At 36.2% G+C, this 21,102-nt stretch overlaps 1 protein-coding gene across 1 annotated transcript; it reads left to right on the top strand.

The window, feature by feature from the left end:
- Positions 1–3,103: 3,103 nt before the first annotated feature.
- On the top strand, positions 3,104–20,580 carry LOC133619749 (alpha-N-acetylneuraminate alpha-2,8-sialyltransferase ST8SIA3-like). Its single transcript, XM_061980997.1, has 4 exons — positions 3,104–3,533; positions 6,311–6,433; positions 11,129–11,686; positions 19,057–20,580. The coding sequence occupies exons 1-4, from the start codon at positions 3,379–3,381 to the stop codon at positions 19,337–19,339; spliced, it is 1,119 nt and encodes a 372-aa protein (XP_061836981.1). The 5' UTR covers positions 3,104–3,378; the 3' UTR covers positions 19,340–20,580.
- The last annotated feature ends 522 nt before the right edge of the window (positions 20,581–21,102 follow it).

Raw genomic sequence — 21,102 nt, 5'->3', positions numbered from 1 at the left:
GTGTAAGAAAACAATACACAAAACTTCAGCTGGGTAAAACATACACTAGTCTTCCGCTAAGTGGGCGTGAGAAAACAATATACAAAACTTCCGCTAGGAAGGCGTGAGAAAACATTACACAAGTCTTCCGCTAAAGTGCGCGTGAGAAAACAATATACAAAACTTCAGCTAGGAGGGCGTGAGAAAAGAGGGCGTGAGAAAACAATAAACAAGTCTTCAGCCTAAGGGGGCGTGAGAAAACAATATACAAAACTTTAGCAAGGGGGAGCGTGGCTAAGCAATACACAAGTTTTCAGCTAAAGGGGGCGTGAGAAAACAATATACAAGTCTACAGCTTCGGGGGGAGGAGGACAATATAAAAGTCTTCAGCTATGGGAGGTGTAAGAAAACAATGTACAAAACTTCAGCTGGGTGAACAATACACAAGTTTTCCGCTAAAGAGGGCGTGAGAAAACAATATACAAAACTTCAGCTAGGAGGGCCTGAGAAAACAGTACACAAGTCTTCAGCCTAAGGGGGCGTGAGAAAACAATATACAAAACTTCAGCAAGGGGGAGTGTGGGTAAACAATACACAAGTTTTCAGTGAAAGGGGGCGTGAGAAAACAATATACAAGTCTACAGTTGGGGGTGGGGGACAATATACAAGTCTTCAGCTATGGGGGCTGTAAGAAAACTATACAAAACTTCGACTGGGTAAACAATACACACGTCTTCCGCTAAAGTGAACGTGCGAAAACAATATAGAAGTCTACAGCTGGGGGGGTGGTGTAAGAAAACAATATACAAAACATCAGCTGGGTAAACAATACACAAGTCTTCCGCTAAAGTGGGCGTGAGAAAACAATATACAAAACTTCCGCTAGGAAGGCGTGAGAAAACATTACACAAGTCTTCCGCTAAAGTGCGCGTGAGAAAACAATATACAAAACTTCAGCTAGGAGGGCGTGAGAAAACAATAAACAAGTCTTCAGCCTAAGGGGGCGTGAGAAAACAATATACAAAACTTTAGCAAGGGGGAGCGTGGCTAAGCAATACACAAGTTTTCAGCTAAAGGGGGCGTGAGAAAACAATACACAAGTCTACAGCTTCGGGGGGCGGGGGGGACAATATAAAAGTCTTCAGCTATGGGAGGTGTAAGAAAACAATGTACAAAACTTCAGCTGGGTAAACAATACACAAGTCTTCCGCTAAAGAGGGCGTGAGAAGACAATATACAAAACTTCAGCTAGGAGGGCCTGAGAAAACAATACACAAGTCTTCAGCCTAAGGGGGCGTGAGAAAACAATATACAAAACTTCAGCAAGGGGGAGTGTGGGTTAAAAATACACAAGTTTTCAGCGAAAGGGGGCGTGAGAAAACAATATACAAGTCTTCAGCTATGGGGGGTAGGGTGTGTATAAGAAAACTATACAAAACTTCAGCTGTATATATAGTGTAAACCAGGGGTGCTCATTACGTCGATCGCGAGCTACCGGTCGATCTCGGAGGGTGTGTCAGTCGATCACCAGCCAGGCATTAAAAAAATAGTCCTAAAAATGAGCGATCATAAATCTTCACTGTGACGTCACTTTCGTCACTTGATTGACATTCACGGCACCCGAGGGTCTTCTGAGATGACGCTGGCTGCTGCCAGCTCATTAAAATTACCGACTGGAAGGCGAGAAACACTTTATTTCAACAGACTCTGGCGCCGTACCTGTCGTCAAAACTCCAAAGACCGACTGCACAGTTGCACAGTTGCGCTAACAAAATAGGAGTCTCAGAAAGCTGGCGTGCACAAGCTAGCAAGCTACAGAGTTTGCCGACAATGTATTTCTTGTAAAGTGTATACAAAGGAGTACGGAAGCTGGACAAATAAGATGCCAAAAACCAACCACTTTCATGTGGTATTGGACAGAAAGGAGGACTTTTTTTCTCCTCCATTCGAAAATGCGGACCTTATCAGCACCACTGCATAATCAATGCAAGTCATCAGAATCAGGTAATACACCAACTTATATTCTTGTCTTCATGAAAGAAAGGAATCTATATGTGTTAAACATGCTTGTATTATCTTTAAACACCTTTAACTTATTAACAATATTAACTATATGTGTTAAACATGCTTGTATTATCTTTAAACACCTTTAACTTATTAACAATATTAACTATATGTGTTAAACATGCTTGTATTATCTTTAAACACCTTTAACTTGTTAACAATATTAACTATATGTATTTAACATGCTTGTATTATCATTAAACACCTTTAATTTTTTAACAATATTAACTATATGAGTTAAACATGCTTTCATTATCTTTAAACACCCTTTACTTGTTAACAATATTAACTATATGTATTAAACATACTTGTATTATCATTAAACACCTTTAATTTATTAACAATATTAACTATATGTGTTAAACATGCTTGCATTATCATTAAACACCTCTAACTTGTTAACAAAAACATATATTTCATAAATAAGTAAATATAAATGATATATATGAATGAGGTAGATCCCCACGACTTGATCAATTGAAAAGTAGCTCGCCTGCAGAAAAAGTGTGAGCACCCCTGGTGTAAACCAAACTTTTTTAACTTGGGGCAGCATATATATATATATACATTATATATATATATATATTTTTTTTAACTTTACACATTTCTACACAATTTCGAGTATATGAAAATAAGGATATATATCCATCCATCCATCCATTTCTACTGCTTGTCCAGTTCATATATATATATATATATATATATATATATATATATATATATATATATATATATATATATATATATATATATATATATATATATATATATTGAAGATGCATGTGGAAATTAGTATAAATTTGCAGGCATTAAGCTTTATGACATTCTTTGTTTTGTTTTATTGTGAAAAAGAAGTGGCTAATTTATGTTGTCCTGAAAGGAAGATTTACAGCAAGCACTCGCAGTGATTGGCACACTCTTCTTTCCTACCATTAGAGTATTACAGATCTGCGCAGTGCGCGTGCGTGAGGGGGGTGGACGTGTTGACGCACACTCGGGCTGCATCTCCTTGATGAAGCGTGGAGGAGGAGGAGGAGGAGGAGGAGAGCGCAGAGAGGAGCAGAGCAGCTGTGCGGGAATCAGCGCGGATCCGAGCTCCATCACAACCACCGTCACCCTCACCCTCTACGCCCGCGACACCGTCACCGTCACCGTCATGCCTCACACCGCCGCCGAGCCCTTCCTCCGCGCCCCCCGTCGTTGATTGAACCGATGCGCGGGAGAAGAGGCCGACGAGCAGCGCAGCCTCGGCCGACGATGACAGCGTTAAGGCGGGCGACGACGACCGAGTGAAGCCTACTCCCCTCCGGATCCCCACAGTCCCCCTCCTGCAAGATGGTCCGCGTGGCGCGGGCCCTGGGTCTCTTCATCCTGTGCGTGGCGGTGTTCATCCTGTCCCTCATCAGCTATGTGTCCCTCCGCAAGGACAGCCTCTTCGGCTCGCCCAAGTACATGGGAGGACCCCGGATTATGTTCCACGCAGGCTTCCGGTGAGTGATGGTCTTCATGCGGGGTGGAGGCGGTGGGTGGATGGATGGCGGGATGGGGGTTGGGGGGAGGGTGGATGCTGAACCAACATCAACAGAGTGGTGATAATAATAAATAATACTGACGTTTAGTGTATTTAAATCCAAATTGTACATATTTCCATATATGGACATATCCTGCGGCATCACCAACCACAACATTAGGTACCCCAAAATCAATACTGTCATATTGACAGTATGAATAAGGACTATTGACATATGGAAAATAGATCCCCCATTGCCTCATTCCTGTGAGAATCCTGCGTGGGACTGAAACGTCTAGAAATAATACTGACATTTAGTGCATTTAAATCCAAATTGTACATGTTTCCATATATGGACATATCCTGCGGCATCACCAGCCACAACATTAGGTACCCCAAAATCAATACTGTCATATTGACAGTATATGAATAAGGAGTATTGACATATGGAAAATACATCACCCTTTGCCTAAATCCTGTGAGAATCCTGCGTGGGACTGAAATGTCTAGAAATAATACTGACATTTAGTGTATTTAAATCCAAATTGTACATATTTCCATATATGGACATATCCTGCGGCATCACAAACCACAACATTAGGTACCCCAAAATCAATACTGTCATAATGACACAGATGAAGACTATTGACATATGGAAAATACATCCCCTTTTGCCTCATTCCTGTGAGAATCCTGTGTAGGACTGAAGCATTAAGGAGGGGGTACTCTCCGGGACTAGCTGCAGTGTGCTCAAGTGAGCAGATAATACTGTATCATCTCTTTCTCCCTCGGACTTATCAGGTTGGTAATGCACTCTTCGCTCACGCTTTAAGTGAAGGACGAGGCAAAAACTAACCCAGACCCACTGTTAGTATTAAAATCATACTCATAATAAAATGAATAGTCGGTCGATAGTAGTATGTGTTGTTATTCTTATTTATTATGTACAAACCCCGTTTCCATATGAGTTGGGAAATTGTGTTAGATGTAAATATAAATGGAATACAATGATTTGCAAACCCTTTTCAACCCATTTTCAATTGCTTGCACTATAAAGACAAGATATTTGAAGTTCAAACTTATAAACTTTATTTTTTTTTTGCAAATAATAATTAACTTAGAATTTCATGGCTGCAACACGTGCCATAGTAGTTGGGAAAGGCCATGTTCACCACTGTGTTACATGGCCTTTCCTTTTAACAACACTCAGTAAACATTTGGGAACTGAGGAGACACATTTTTTAAGCTTCTCAGGTGGAATTCTTTCCCATTCTTGCTTGATGTACAGCTTAAGTTGTTCAACAGTCCGGGGGTCTCCGTTGTGCTATTTTAGGCTTCATAATGTGCCACACATTTCCAAAGGGAGACAGAGCTGGATTACAGGCAGGCCAGTCTAGTACCCGCACTCTTTTACTATGAAGCCACGTTGATGTAACACGTGGCTTGGCATTGTCTTGCTGAAATAAGCAGGGGCGTCCATGGTAACGTTGCTTGGATGGCAACATATGTTGCTCCAAAACCTGTATGTACCTTTCAGCATTAATGTCGCCTTCACAGATGTGTAAGTTACCCATGTCTTGGGCACTAATACACCCCCATACCATCACAGATGCTGGCTTTTCAACTTTGCACCTATAACAATCCGGATGGTTCTTTTCCTCTTTGGTCCGGAGGACACGACGTCCACAGTTTCCAAAAACAATTTGAAATGTGGACTCGTCAGACCACAGAACACTTTTCCACTTTGTATCAGTCCATCTTAGATGAGCTCAGGCCCAGCGAAGCTGACGGCGTTTCTGGGTGTTGTTGATAAAAACGGTTTTCGCCTTGCATAGGAGAGTTATAACCTGCACTTGCAGATGTAGCGACCAACTGTAGTTACTGACAGTGGGTTTCTGAAGTGTTCCTGAGCCCATGTGTCGATATCCTTTACACACTGATGTCGCTTGTTGATGCAGTACAGCCTGAGGGATCGAAGGTCACGGGCTTAGCTGCTTACGTGCAGTGATTTCTCCAGATCCTCTGAACCCTTTGATGATATTACGGACCGTAGATGGTGAAATCCCTAAATTCCTTGCAATAGCTGGTTGAGAAAGGTTTTTCTTAAACTGTTCAACAATTTGCTCGCGCATTTGTTGACAAAGTGGTGACCCTCGCCCCATCCTTGTTTGTGAATGACTGAGCATTTCATGGAATCTACTTTTATACCCAATCATGGCACCCACCTGTTCCCAATTTGCCTGTTCACCTGTGGGATGTTCCAAATAAGTGTTTGATGAGCATTCCTCAACTTTATCAGTATTTATTGCCACCTTTCCCAACTTCTTTTTCATGTGTTGCTGGCATCAAATTCTAAAGTTAATGATTATTTGCAAATTTTTTTTTTTTTATCAGTTTGAACATCAAATATGTTGTCTTTGTAGCATATTCAACTGAATATGGGTTGAAAATGATTTGCAAATCATTGTATTCCGTTTATATTTACATCTAACACAATATGGAAACAGGATTTGTATATGAATTAAGTAATTCATCCATCCATTTTCTACCACTTGATTTATTTCATTATATTTATTCGTCAGAGAGGGACAAAACATTAGGAACATCTGAAGATAATATTTATGCTCCACATCCTGTCCTCCAGTGTGGGACTGCAAGTGGATTTCGCTCCACAGCAGAGCTGGGAGCGGACAAACACAATTACACAAACACACGGTACACCATGACCATGCGTCTTGTCCATGTGCCCCCTGTCAGATCTCAGTTCGCCATGAACTTCCTGGACCCCTCCTTCATCCCGCTGACGACCGCCCTCAACGAGGAGCTGCAGGGAAAGCCGTCCAAATGGAAATTCAACAAGACTGCCTTTTTCCAGCAGAGGTAAGATAAACACAGATATGAAAAGCTTCACGTCGGGGATTATGGCGACGTTGTTCACTGGGGCGAAAGGAAATGAAAAAGAAAAGTCCCCAGACTGGAAGCAGAAGCAAGGGGGAACATTCCAGCGTGGTGAGGAAAAGAAGTGTTAGATCTTCTTGCAAAGATATCGATTTAATGGCAGGTTTACTGTGACAGAGGTAGAAAACTAAAATAAGTAAAATTATACATTCATTCCTATTTGAATCAACACAAAACAGTTGAAGAAAATAAGTCAGATGTTTGTTTCAAACCTCTCCTTCCATTGATCTCCAATACAGTGGGTTTAAGCTACGGATCCTGGCTAGACCACTCCAAGATCCTTATTGTTTTTAGTGTTCTGGCAGAGGCCAAGAGTTCTACAGTATCCCACTGAAAATCCCCAAGAGTTTTCCTGTTCTCCTCGCAGAAAAAACAACCCCAAAGCAGAATGTTTGTATCTCTGTTTGAGTCCTGTAGTTCAAGAGCTCAGTTTTGGCCTCATCTGATCACAGAGTTGTGATTCAGGTTTTGATTTGCAAACTTTAGACTGGTCTGGACTTGTGTCTTCTTGAGCAGAGGGATCTCTCAGTCCATTTCAGCCAAATTCTCAAGGCACTGAATCGATCGCAACTAAACTGTCCCTGTTGTCTTTGAAGACATCCCATCTAATCTTCTAAAATGGTCTTAGAATACTATCTAATCTTCTAAAACAATCTAACCAGTCCAGTTTGAGATTGATTCAATGCCCTGAGAATACAATAACCTAGATATAGTATATATTGCAGTCGATCCAGGTTGAATCAATCACAAACTGGCATGTTCAAGTTGTCTTAGAATACATCAAATCGAATCTTCTAAAACAATCTGGGTTGGTCGATTCAATACCCTGAGAACTTGGCTGAAATGGACATAGAACCTGCAGTGCCCACAAGGTCCTCCTTCAGAGAACCTGAAGAGTCCAGGTCTAAAGTCTAAGACTTTGAGGTCATCATATTCTCAGGGTACAGTCTTAAACTTGAAGGTCATCATATTCTCAGGGAATGGAATCAATCACAAACTGGACTGTTCTGGTTGTTTTAGAATATTAGATAGGTAACCTAAGCCAATCTTGACATCATGCATAATGTATTGCAATCTAAGGCAACTTTTGGAAGATTAGGTATGATGAATTCCAAGACAACCTGAACAGTCAAGTTTGATCTGGATCAATCACAAACTAGACTTTTCAGGTCTTAGAATACAGCCTATTCTTGTAAAACAACCTGAATTGGTTGAGTTAATGCCCTAAGAACTTGGCTGAAATGAAGTAAGATCCTGCAGTGCCCACAAAGTCTCGCTTCAATCAGAATCAGAATCAGAATCAGAATAGTTTTTATTGCCATTGTTTGAGAACGTGTTCACAAACTAGGAATTTTACTTAGTGCAATCGTGCAACATAAAATCAAATCAAATCAAATCAACTTTATTTATAAAGCACATTTAAAATTTACCACAGGGGTAGCCAAAGTGCTGTACAATGAGCAGGTTAAAAGATAAAACGAGTACCGAGCAAACACAACACAACACAAACAGAACATGATAAAAAATAAATAATTAAAATAGAATTAATAAAAACATAAAAACATAAAAACAGGATCACAGCAGGTGTATTATGGGGCGCCATTGCAGGATGGATATCACTCAGTGTTAAAAGCCATGGAATAAAAGTATGTTTTTAAGAGAGATTTAAAAACAGGAAGAGAGGAGGCTTGTCTAACACTCAGGGGTAGGTCGTTCCAGAGCTTGGGAGCAGCAACGGCGAAAGCTCTGTCACCTCTAAGCTTCAGCCTTGTGTCAGGGACCGTCAACAGCAGCTGATCGGCTGATCTTAAGGATCGGGTGGGGCAGTAAGGCTGAAGGAGGTCGGAGAGATAGGTTGGCGCGAGGTTGTTTAGACATTTAAAAACAAATAAAAGGAGTTTAAAATGTATTCGGTAACGCACAGGGAGCCAGTGAAGGGACGCTAAAATAGGGGTGATGTGCTCACGTCTGCGGGTCTGTGTTAGCAGACGAGCAGCAGAGTTCTGTACGAGCTGCAGGCGGGCGAGGGAGGCCTGGCTAATGCCAACATACAGGGCATTACAGTAATCAAGACGAGTCGAGATAAAAGCGTGGATTAATTTCTCAAGATCATGTCTTGATAAAAGCGGTTTCACTTTCGCTATTTGGCGTAATTGATAAAAGCTTTTTTGAACGACGCTGCTGATTTGTTTTTCGAATTTAAAATCTGAGTCAAACTTTACCCCCAGGTTTGTGACAGAGTCGCTGAGATACGGGGTCAGAGTGCCGAGGTCAACGTTGGGGGAGGGAGAGCGACTTGGACCGAACAACATAACTTCTGTTTTGTCTTCATTTAGGCTCAGGAAGTTAGCTGAAAGCCAGACTTTGATGTCGTGCAGGCAGTCAATAAGACTTTGAACCGTGTTATTTTGTGCCATGGGAAAATAAATCTGGCAATCATCGGCATAAAAATGAAATGCAATACTGTACTTCCTAAAAATAGAACCAAGGGGGAGAAGGTAAAGCGCAAATAAAATTGGGGCAAGGATTGAAACACAAATAACACAAAATGATGCAGACAATCTGTACAGTTCAGGTTGTCTTAGACCAGGGGTCGGCAACCTTTACCACTCAAAGAGCCATTTTGACCCGTTTCACAAAATAAAGAAAACAATGGGAGCCACAAAACTCTTTTGAAATTTAAAATGAAATAACACTGCATACAAAGTTTTTTTTTTTGCTTTGTGCTATGTATAAACCAGGCGTCTCAGACACGCACCCGCAACTTAGTATGAAAATTTAATGTTAGTGCGACCCGCGAGTTCTATATGAATGCCGCTTGACAGCGTCACACTTGCCAACCCTCCCAATTTTTCCGGGAGACTCACAAATTTCATAGCAACTATTCTCTCGAATGTCTGCTGATTTTCACCCAAACAACAATAATAAGGGCGTGCTATGATGGCACTGCCTTAAGCGCCCTCTACAACCTGTACAAACGGGAGAACTTCCGCACCGTAACACAACATAAACACAACATAAACACAACAGAACAAATACCCAGAATCCCATGCATCCCTAACTCTTCCGGGCTACATTATACACCCCCGCTACCACCAAACCCCCCCGGCCCCCCGTGCGTCGGTTGAGGTGGGCTGGGTTGGGAGGGGAAGGGTTTGGTGGTAGTGGGGGTGTATAATGTAGCCCGGAAGAGTTAGGGATGCATAGGATTCTGGGTATTTGTTCTGTTGTGTTTATGTTGTGTTACAGTGCGGATGTTCTCCCGAAATGTGTTTGTCATTCTTGTTTGGTGTGGGTTCACAGTGTGGCGCATATTAGTAAGTGTTAAAGTTGTTTATATCACAACCCTTAGTGTAACCTGTATAGCTGTTGACCAAGTATGCTTTGCAGTCACTTACGTGTGTAAGCAGAGGCCGCATACTACATGTGACCAGGCCGGCACGCAGATAGCATGGTGTAAAAGCGGACGCGACGACATGTTGTAGAGGACGTTAGAGGCAGTGCCATCATGACACGCCCTCAATATTGTTGCCCGGGTGAAAATCAGAGAATGTTTGCCCCGGGAGATTTCTGGGAGAGGCACTGAAATCCGGAAACCTCTCGGAAAAATCGGGGGGGGTCGGCAAATATGCAGCTGTGCCGCATCAGAGTGATCAAAGAGATGCTCCGGAGCCGGGGGTTGCCGACCCCTGTCTTAGACAATTAGATAGGATGTCTTCTAGGACATTGAGGTCATTGTATATTCTCAGAGCATTGATTCCATCACAAACTGTTCAGGTTGTCTTGGAAGATGAGATAGGATGTATTCTACGACAACATAAAAAGTTCCGTTTGCGATGGATTCAATGTCCTGGGAATACAATGATTTGGATCAATCACAAACTGGACTGTTCAGGTTTGATCCTTTAGTGCCCACAAGGTACCCCTTCAGACAAACTGAACCGCCCAGGCAGGTTGTCCTAAGACAACCTGGACTTGTATTCTCAGGGCATTGAATTCATTGCAAACTGGATTGTTCAAGTTGTCATAAAATACAGGTAATCTGATCTTCTAAAACAATCTAGATTGGTCAATTCAATTTGCCTGAAAGGGACTTAGATTTTGCAGACAGACAACCTGAACAGTCCAGGTTGAGGAGATAAAATGTATTTAAATACAAATTGAGCAGTCCTGTTTGCGATCGATCCAGGTCATTGTAGTCTCAGGGCATTGAATCGACCGCAAACTGGTCTGTTCAGATTGTCTTAGAAGATGAGATAGTATTTTAAGACAATCTTACAAGATTAGATAAGATGTCTTTTAAGACAAATCAAAGAGTCCAGTTTGTGATCGACCTGGATGAAGGAGAACATTCACAGCCAAGTGTGTTACTAATGCTTTTCTTGGGGATTGCGCTCCCAACTCCCTTGAGATCAGTAACCAAATCTTTCCTTGTAATTCTGGGCTGACCTTGTTCTCGATCATCCTTACCCCACAAGGTGAAATCTTGCATGGAGTTCCACAGCAAGGTTGACCGGTAGACTAACTCTGTCTAACCCTAGTTTTGTGCGAGTCTACAATCTTGTCCCTGGGGTCCTTTGACCGAATGAAGAGTATTAATAAAGTCTTATCTTCCAGGAAAGATATTTTCAACTTCATCAACATTCCCAAAAACTTCTCGCTGACCAAGAGCAGCGTGCGAGTGGGCCAGCTGATGCACTTTGACTACTCCAGCCACAAGTACGTCTTCTCCATCAGCAACAACTTCAAGTCCCTGCTGCCTGACGCCTCGCCCATCCTGAACAAGCACTACAGCACGTGCGCCGTGGTGGGCAATAGCGGCATCCTGACGGGAAGCCACTGCGGCTCCGAGATCGACCGGGCCGACTTTGTGTTCCGCTGCAACTTCGCCCCCACCGAGGTCTATGCCAAGGACGTGGGCAGGAAGACCAACCTGACCACCTTCAACCCCAGTATTCTGGAAAGGTACTACAACAACCTGCTGACCATCCAGGACAGGAACAACTTCTTCCTGCACCTGAAAAAGCTGGAGGGGGCCATCCTGTGGATCCCGGCATTCTTCCTGCATACCTCGGCCACGGTGACCCGGACCCTGGTGGACTTCTTTGTGGAGCACAAGGGCCAACTGAAGGTGGAGCTGGCTTGGCCCGGAAACATCATGCATGACGTCAACAAGTAAGACAAACACATTCATAGCAATGTCATATCTTCTCAAGGCACAATGCTATAGAGCAGTGTTTCTTAACCATAGGGCCGGGGCCCATTGTTGGGCCGTGAGCGCCTGTTTCTCAGCTGTGGTCTGCATGGGCCTCTTGTGGCAGTAATGACAGTATCAAACAAGCAGAAGAAGCCGGAAGCTAAACATAGAGAAGTTTATTAAGCGCAAAAAATATGACTAATTTAGGGAAGCTGTATTCTTATTTACACTTTAATTTTATTTATAGTTTATTTAAGAAACATGATTATTATTTATTATTCATTTAGTTTAGCACACCCAAGTTGGTAAATTGTAAGAAATGTTTTTTTAAATTATTATTAGTCTATATGATGTTTAAGAAATATATGTATATAATATTATTATTACTAATTTAGTTAGAATTGATTTTGTATGTCAATTTATTTTTCATCAGTTTTTACAAATTCCTTTTTTGCAGTATATTTGACTAGTATTTATTTTTTGTAATCAGCCTGACCTAAGCCTTGATAATGCAAAACATGCTTTCATATCATTTGACAAGGTTGTAAACTGGAAGTATGTTATTTTGAATAGGATTATAAATCAAGAGTAAGAATACTAATTCAGTGTTAATATTTGAATGGGCCTCCATAAAATAGACAAATAGCTCTGATAAATTCAAAGAAAACTGGTTTTGTTTAATAAGATTCTACCCAAACATTTGATAAAGTCAAACACAAATAAGGAAACAAGAAGAAGGCCACATCGCAGTTATGTTTGGCCCCGGAGGGCCGCTTCTAACAGTGAATAGTATTATTACACAATTTTTTATGCATTTTATTAGTAGATTTTTTTTAAACTAAAATGTAAAAAAAATATGGTAAATTGCAATAATTTCACCACAAAATGTAGTGTATATTACTGTAAATGTAAAAACAGCACTGCTGTTTTTATGATTTAAAAAACAGGCAGCTCAGTTGTCAGAATTTTACTATAAAATTTACATTTGTTTTTTTTACTGTAAATAAAACCACAGTAAATTTCACAATTTTACCATGAAATGTATTGCTACTTTTACATTGCACAATTTGATGGATAACTTGCTTTGAAATCATTATAATTAGTATTTATTTTTATTTTTTTAAAATGTTTGGGTTTTTTTGGATAATATATTTTGGCATAATTAGACAATATTTAAGTTAACATCATTTGCGATTACATGGAGCACATTGATTTTTTTTCTCCCAAAATAGAAATAAATAATACATTTAGTAAGAAGAGTTACAGCACATATTATTTCCAGGCTTTCAAGGGCCAAATAAAATGATTTTTTTTAAACTAAAATGTAAAAAAAAATATGGTAAGTTGCTATAATTTCACCTCAAAATGTAGTATGTATTACTGTAAATGTAAAAACAGTACTGATGTTTTTATGGTAAAAAAAAAAAAAAAGGCAGCTCAGTTGCCAGAATTTTACTGTAAAATGTACATTTGTTTTTTAACTGTAAATGAAATAAATCTGCAATTTTACAGTAAAATTTGGGCACCTGAGCTGCCAGTTATTTTTTTTTATTTTTTATTTTTTTTTACTGCAAATAAACAACTGTAGATTTTTCAGTGTATTACTGTAAATGCCAAAACGACTCCACAGTTGTTTTTTTTCATTTAGAGAAAAATGCTGTGAAAACCACAGTAAATTTCATAATTTTACCATGAAATCTATTGCTACTTTTACATTGCACAATTTGATGGATAACTTGCTTTGAAATAATCATAATTAGTATTTATTTTAATTTTAAAAAATGTTTTTTTTTTGGATAATATATTTTGGCATAATTAGACAATATTTAAGTTAACATCATTTGCGATTACATGGAACACATTGTTTTTTTTTTCTCCCAAAATAGAAATAAATAATACATTTAGTAAGAAGAGTTACAGCACATATTATTTCCAGGCTTTCAAGGGCCAAATAAAATGATTTTTTTAAAACTAAAATGTAAAAAAAAATATGGTAAGTTGCTATAATTTCACCTCAAAATGTAGTGTATATTACTGTAAATGTAAAAACAGTACTGATGTTTTTATGGTAAAAAAAAAAAAAGGCAGCTCAGTTGCCAGAATTTTACTGTAAAATGTACATTTGTTTTTTAACTGTAAATGAAATAAATCTGCAATTTTACAGTAAAATTTGGGCACCTGAGCTGCCAGTTAGTTTTTTTTTTTTTTTTTTTTTACTGCAAATAAACAACTGTAGATTTTTCAGTGTATTACTGTAAATGCCAAAACGGCACCACAGTTGTTTTTTTTCATTTAGAGAAAAATGCTGTGAAAACCACAGTAAATTTCATAATTTTACCATGAAATCTATTGCTACTTTTACATTGCACAATTTGATGGATAACTTGCTTTGAAATAATCATAATTAGTATTTATTTTTATTTTAAAAAATGTTGTTTTTTTGGATAATATATTTTGGCATAATTAGACAATATTTAAGTTAACATCATTTGCGATTACATGGAGCACATTGTTTGTTTTTTTCTCTCAAAATATAAATAAATAATACATTTAGTAAGAAGAGTTACAGCACATATTATTTCCAGGCTTTCAAGGGCCAAATAAAATGATTTTTTTAAAACTAAAATGTAAAAAAAAATATGGTAAGTTGCTATAATTTCACCTCAAAATGTAGTGTATATTACTGTAAATGTAAAAACAGTACTGATGTTTTTATGGTAAAAAAAAAAAAGAAAAAAAAAAAGGCAGCTCAGTTGCCAGAATTTTACTGTAAAATGTAAATTTGTTTTTTTTACTGTAAATAAAATAAATCTGCAACCTTACAGTAAAATGTTGGCACCTGAGCTGCCAGTTAGTTCTTTTTTTGTTTTTTTTTACCGCAAATCAACAACTGTAGATTTTTCAGTGTATTACTGTAAATGCCAAAACGACACCACAGTTTTTTTTCATTAAGAGAAAAATGCTGTAAAAACCACAGTAAATTTCACAATTTTACCATGAAATCTATTGCTACTTTTACATTGCACAATTTGATAGATAACTTGCTTTGAAATCATCATAATTAGTATTTATTTTAATTTTAAAAATGGTTTTGAATTTTTGATAATATATTTTTGCATAATTAGTCAATATTTAAGTTAACATAATTTGCGATTACATGGAGCACATATATTTTTTTTTCCCAAAATTGAAAGAAAGAATACATTTAGTAAGAAGAGTTACAGCACTTTATTGATACATATTATTTCCAGGCTTTCGAGGGCCAAATAAAATGATTTTTTTTAAACTAAAATGTAAAAAAAATATGGTAAGTTGCTATAATTTCACCTCAAAATGTAGTGTATATTACTGTAAATGTAAAAACAGTACTGATGTTTTTATGGTAAAAAAAAAAAAAAAAAAGGCAGCTCAGTTGCCAGAATTTTACTGCAAAATGTACATTTGTTTTTTTTTTACTGTAAATGAAATAAATCTGCAATTTTACAGTAAAATTTGGGCATCTGAGCTGCCAGTTAGTTTTTTTTTGTTTTTTTTTACTGCAAATAAACAACTGTAGATTTTTCAGTGTATTACTGTAAATGCCAAAACGGCACCACAGTTTTTTTTCACTTAGAGAAAAATGCTATGAAAACCACAGTAAATTTCACAATTTTACCATGAAATCTATTGCTACTTTTACATTGCACAATTTGATAGATAACTTGCTTTGAAATCATCATAATTAGTATTTATTTTAATTTTAAAAATGGTTTTGAATTTTTGATAATATATTTTTGCATAATTAGTCAATATTTAAGTTAACATAATTTGCGATTACATGGAGCACATATATTTTTTTTCCCCAAAATTGAAAGAAAGAATACATTTAGTAAGAAGAGTTACAGCACTTTATTGATACATATTATTTCCAGGCTTTCGAGGGCCAAATAAAATGATTTTTTTTAAACTAAAATGTAAAAAAAAATATGGTAAGTTGCTATAATTTCACCTCAAAATGTAGTGTATATTACTGTAAATGTAAAAACAGTACTGATGTTTTTATGGTAAAAAAAAAAAAAGGCAGCTCAGTTGCCAGAATTTTACTGTAAAATGTACATTTGTTTTTTTTTACTGTAAATGAAAGAAATCTGCAATTTTACAGTAAAATTTGGGCACCTGAGCTGCCAGTTAGTTTTTTTTTGTTTTTGTTTTTTACTGCAAATAAACAACTGTAGATTTTTCAGTGTATTACTGTAAATGCCAAAACGGCACAACAGTTTTTTTTTTCATTTAGAGAAAAATGCTGTGAAAACCACAGTAAATTTCATAATTTTACCATGAAATCTATTGCTACTTTTACATTGCACAATTTGATGGATAACTTGCTTTGAAATAATCATAATTAGTATTTATTTTAATTTTAAAAAATGTTGTTTTTTTGGATAATATATTTTGGCATAATTAGACAATATTTAAGTTAACATCATTTGCGATTACATGGAGCACATTGGGTTTTTTTTCACCCAAAATAGAAATAAATAATACATTTAGTAAGAAGAGTTACAGCACATATTATTTCCAGGCTTTCAAGGGCCAAATAAAATGATTTTTTTTAAACTAAAATGTAAAAAAAAATATGGTAAGTTGCTATAATTTCACCTCAAAATGTAGTGTATATTACTGTAAATGTAAAAACAGTACTGATGTTTTTATGGTAAAAAAAAAAAAAAAGGCAGCTCAGTTGCCAGAATTTTACTGTAAAATGTACATTTGGTTTTTTTTTACTGTAAATTAAATAAATCTGCAATTTTACAGTAAAATTTGGGCACCTGAGCTGCCAGTTAGTTTTTTTAGTTTTTTTTTACTGCAAATAAACAACTGTAGATTTTTCAGTGTATTACTGTAAATGCCAAAACGGCACCACAGTTTTATTTTTCATTTAGAGAAAAATGCTGTGAAAACCACAGTAAATTTCATAATTTTACCATTAAATCTATTGCTACTTTTACATTGCACAATTTGATGGATAACTTGCTTTGAAATAATAAATTTTTAAAAATGTTGTTTTTTTGGATAATATATTTTGGCAGTATTTGACAATATTTAAGTTAACATCATTTGCGATTACATGGAGCACATTGTTGTTTTTTTCTCTCAAAATATAAATAAATAATACATTTAGTAAGAAGAGTTACAGCACATATTATTTCCAGGCTTTCAAGGGCCAAATAAAATGATTTTTTTTAAACTAAAATGTAAAAAAAATATGGTAAGTTGCTATAATTTCACCTCAAAATGTAGTGTATATTACTGTAAATGTAAAAACAGTACTGATGTTTTTATGGTAAAAAAAAAAAGGCAGATCAGTTGCCAGAATTTTACTGTAAAATGTACATTTGTTTTTTTACTGTAAATAAAATAAATCTGCAAATTTACAGTAAAATTTGGGCACCTGAGCTGCCAGTTAGGTTTTTTTTGTTTGTTTTTTTACTGCAAATAAACAACTGTAGATTTTTCAGTGTATTACTGTAAATGCCAAAACGACACCACCGTTTTTTTCATTAAGAGAAAAATGCTGTAAAAACCACAGTAAATTTCACAATTTTACCATGAAATCTATTGCTACTTTTACATTGCACAATTTGATGGATAACTTGCTTTGAAATCATCATAATTAGTATTTATTTTTATTTAAAAAATGGTTTTGAATTTTTGATAATATATTTTTGCATAATTAGTCAATATTTAAGTTAACATAATTTGCGATTACATGGAGCACATATATGTTTTTTCTCCCAAAATCGAAAGAAAGAATACATTTAGTAAGAAGAGTTACAGCACTTTATTGATACATATTATTTCCAGGCTTTCGAGGGCCAAATAAAATGATTTTTTTTAAACTAAAATGTAAAAAAAATATGGTAAGTTGCTATAATTTCACCTTAAAATGTAGTGTATATTACTGTAAATGTAAAAACAGTACTGCTGTTTTTATGGTAAAAAAAAAAAAAAAAAAAAAAAAAAGGCAGCTCAGTTGCCAGAATTTTACTGTAAAATGTACATTTGTTTTTTTACTGTAAATGAAATAAATCTGCAATTTTACAGTAAAATTTGGGCACCCGAGCTGCCAGTTAGTTTTATTTTGTTTTGTTTTTACTGCAAATAAACAACTGTAGATTTTTCAGTGTATTACTGTAAATGCCAAAACGGCACCACAGTTTTTTTTCATTTAGAGAAAAATGCTGTGAAAACCACTGTAAATTTCACAATTTTACCATGAAATCTATTGCTACTTTTACATTGCACAATTTGATGGATAACTTGCTTTGAAATAATCATAATTAGTATTTATTTTTATTTAAAAAAATGTTTTTTTGGATAATATATTTTGGCATAATTAGACAATATTTAAGTTAACATAATTTGCGATTACATGGAGCACATTGGTTTTTTTTTTCTCTCAAAATATAAATAAATAATACATTTAGTAAGAAGAGTTACAGCACATATTATTTCCAGGCTTTCAAGGGCCAAATAAAATGATTTTTTTTAAACTAAAATGTAAAAAAAAATATGGTAAGTTGCTATAATTTCACCTCAAAATGTAGTGTATATTACTGTAAATGTAAAAACAGTACTGATGTTTTTATGGTAAAAAAAAAAAAAAGGCAGCTCAGTTGCCAGAATTTTACTGTAAAATGTACATTTGTTTTTTTTACTGCAAATGAAATAAATCTGCAATTTTACAGTAAAATTTGGGCACCTGAGCTGCCAGTTAGTTTTATTTTGTTTTGTTTTTACTGCAAATAAACAACTGTCGATTTTTCAGTGTATTACTGTAAATGCCAAAATGACACCAGTGTTTTTTTTCATTAAGAGAAAAATGCTGTAAAAACCACAGTAAATTTCACAATTTTACCATGAAATCTATTGCTACTTTTACATTGCACAATTTGATGGATAACTTGCTTTAAAATCATCATAATTAGTATTTATTTTTATTTTAAAAATGGTTTTGAATTTTTGATAATATATTTTTGCATGATTAGTCAATATTTAAGTTAACATAATTTGCGAGTACATATATTTTTTTCTCCCAAAATAGAAAGAAAGAATACATTTAGTAAGAACAGTTACAGCACTTTATTGATACATATTATTTCCAGGCTTTCGAGGGCCAAATAAAATGAAGTGGCGGGTCACATCTGGCCCCCGGACCTTGAGTTTGACACCAGTGCATCAACAATTTGATTTGCCTGACTGGCTGGACAGGACAAATTAATAATAAAAAAAAAAGAAAAAAAATTTAATTTTTTTTTTGTATTCATTCCAAAATTGATATTTTAGTAACGATGCTTCCCCCTGGCAGGTACTGGAAGACGAAGAACCTCTCTCCCAAACGCCTCAGCACGGGCATCCTCATGTACACGCTGGCGTCGGCCATGTGCGACGAGATCCACCTGTACGGCTTCTGGCCCTTCGGCTGGGACCCCAACACGGGCAACGAGCTGCCCTACCACTACTATGACAAGAAAGGGACCAAGTTCACCACCAAGTGGCAGGAGACACACCAGCTTCCCAGCGAGTTCAAGCTGCTCTACCGCATGCACCGCGACGGCGTCACCAGACTCAGCCTGACGCACTGCACGTAGACGGGAGGGGACCGCTATGCATGACGAGGTTCACTACGCTCACATTCCACACCACGGAATTTCACGCCGCTTGGTCGCCTACGGTGACCGTTAAGCACTCGCCTCCATCACTCTCCTTCGCATGGCTGCTGGCTTGGACCGGAACCAATCAAAAAAAAAATCGTAAACACAGTGGAACCTCTAAAGTGGGAACCAGAACATTACGGAGTGAGGATTTGGACCATTTTTTTTGGATTTTCGTACATTTCTTCAATGAACAAGTAATGTACACAGAATTACAAACCTGTATTTATTGTGGCAATTACTGACCAGATGTCAACATTTTAAGTGTAAAAAGAAGTTAAAACCTGAAAGTAAAATGTGTTTTTAAGGCGGACCTGAAGAAGAAGGATGAAAAATGTTTTCCATTGACATAAATCCACTGTAAAAACAACAACAGTAGACGTTATGATAAAATAACTGGCAACTCGCTTGCCAGAATATTACTGTAAAAATAACAGCGGTACTGTTTTTCAATTTACAGTAATGCACCGTAAAAACTAAAAAATATAGATTTTACAGTAAAGAGCCCAGTCACAAGAACACTAATGTAAAAATAACAGCAGTGCTCTTTTTCCATTTGCAGTAATGCACTGTAAAAAAAAATGACGGTAGATTTTGCTGTAAATAAAAAAAATAGCAGCTCAATCGCCAGAATTTTACTGTAAAAATAACAGCGGTACTGTTTTTCAATTCACAGTAATGCACCGTAAAAAGAAAAACTATAGATTTTACAGTAAAAAGCCCAGTCACAAGAACACTGATGTAAAAATAACAACAGTGCTGTTTTTCCATTTGCAGTAATGCACTGTAAAAACAATGACGGTAGATTTTGCGGTAAATAAAAAAAATGGCAGGTCCATCGCCAGGATTACTGTAAAAATAATATTTTTACAGTAAAAATATATATTTTTTAAATATTATTTTTACAGTAAAAAATTTTTTTTTTTTAAATATTATTTTTACAGTCATGCACTGTAAAAACAATGACCGTATATTTGGCAGCTCAGTGGCCAAAATTTTATCATACATATAACAGTGGTATAGTTTTTAAAATTTACTGTAATTTGGTGTAAAAACAACTGTGGATTTTGCGGTAAAAAAAACCTAACAGTTCAATCGACAGGATTTTACCGTAAAAATAGAAGTTGTACCATTTTTCCATTTACAGTAATACACTGCAAAAACAATGAAGGTAGATTCTGCGGTAAAAGAAAAAAGGCAGCTCAATCGCCAGGATTACTATTATTTTTACAGTAAAAAATAATATTTTTACAGTAAAAAATAATATTTTTACAGTAAAAATAATATTTTTACAGTAAAAATATTATTATTTTTAAATATTATTTTTTACAGTAATACACTGTAAAAACAATGGCCGTAGATTTGGCGGCAAGAAATTGGCAGCTCAGTGGCCAAAATTTTAGCATACAAATAACAGTGGTACAGTTTTTAAAATTTACTGTAATTTGGTGTAAAAACGACTGTGGATTTTGGGGTAAAAAAAAAAATAGCAGTTCAATCGACAGGATTTTACCGTAAAAATAAAAGTCGTACCATTTTTCCATTTACAGTAATACACTGTAAAAAAACAATGAAGGTAGATTTTGCGGTAAAAAAAAAAAAAAAAAAAAGGCAGCTCAATCGCCAGGATTACTGTAAAAATAATATTTTTACAGTAACATTTTTTTTTTTTTTTTAAATATTATTTTTACAGTAATGCA

This window comes from Nerophis lumbriciformis, linkage group LG20, assembly GCF_033978685.3.
Source record: "Nerophis lumbriciformis linkage group LG20, RoL_Nlum_v2.1, whole genome shotgun sequence".
In the NCBI taxonomy this organism is placed as follows: domain Eukaryota; kingdom Metazoa; phylum Chordata; class Actinopteri; order Syngnathiformes; family Syngnathidae; genus Nerophis; species Nerophis lumbriciformis.
This window is presented reverse-complemented; position numbering and strand designations above follow the sequence as displayed.

Bases quoted from the DNA above. Each gene is read 5' to 3' on its own strand.
- LOC133619749 (XM_061980997.1), top strand. From the start codon at position 3,379: ATGGTCCGCGTGGCGCGGGCCCTGGGTCTCTTCATCCTGTGCGTGGCG. The intron at 3,534-6,310 runs GTGAGTGATGGT...GCCCCCTGTCAG, and splicing joins ATGTTCCACGCAGGCTTCCG to ATCTCAGTTCGCCATGAACT. The intron at 11,687-19,056 runs GTAAGACAAACA...TCCCCCTGGCAG, and splicing joins ATCATGCATGACGTCAACAA to GTACTGGAAGACGAAGAACC.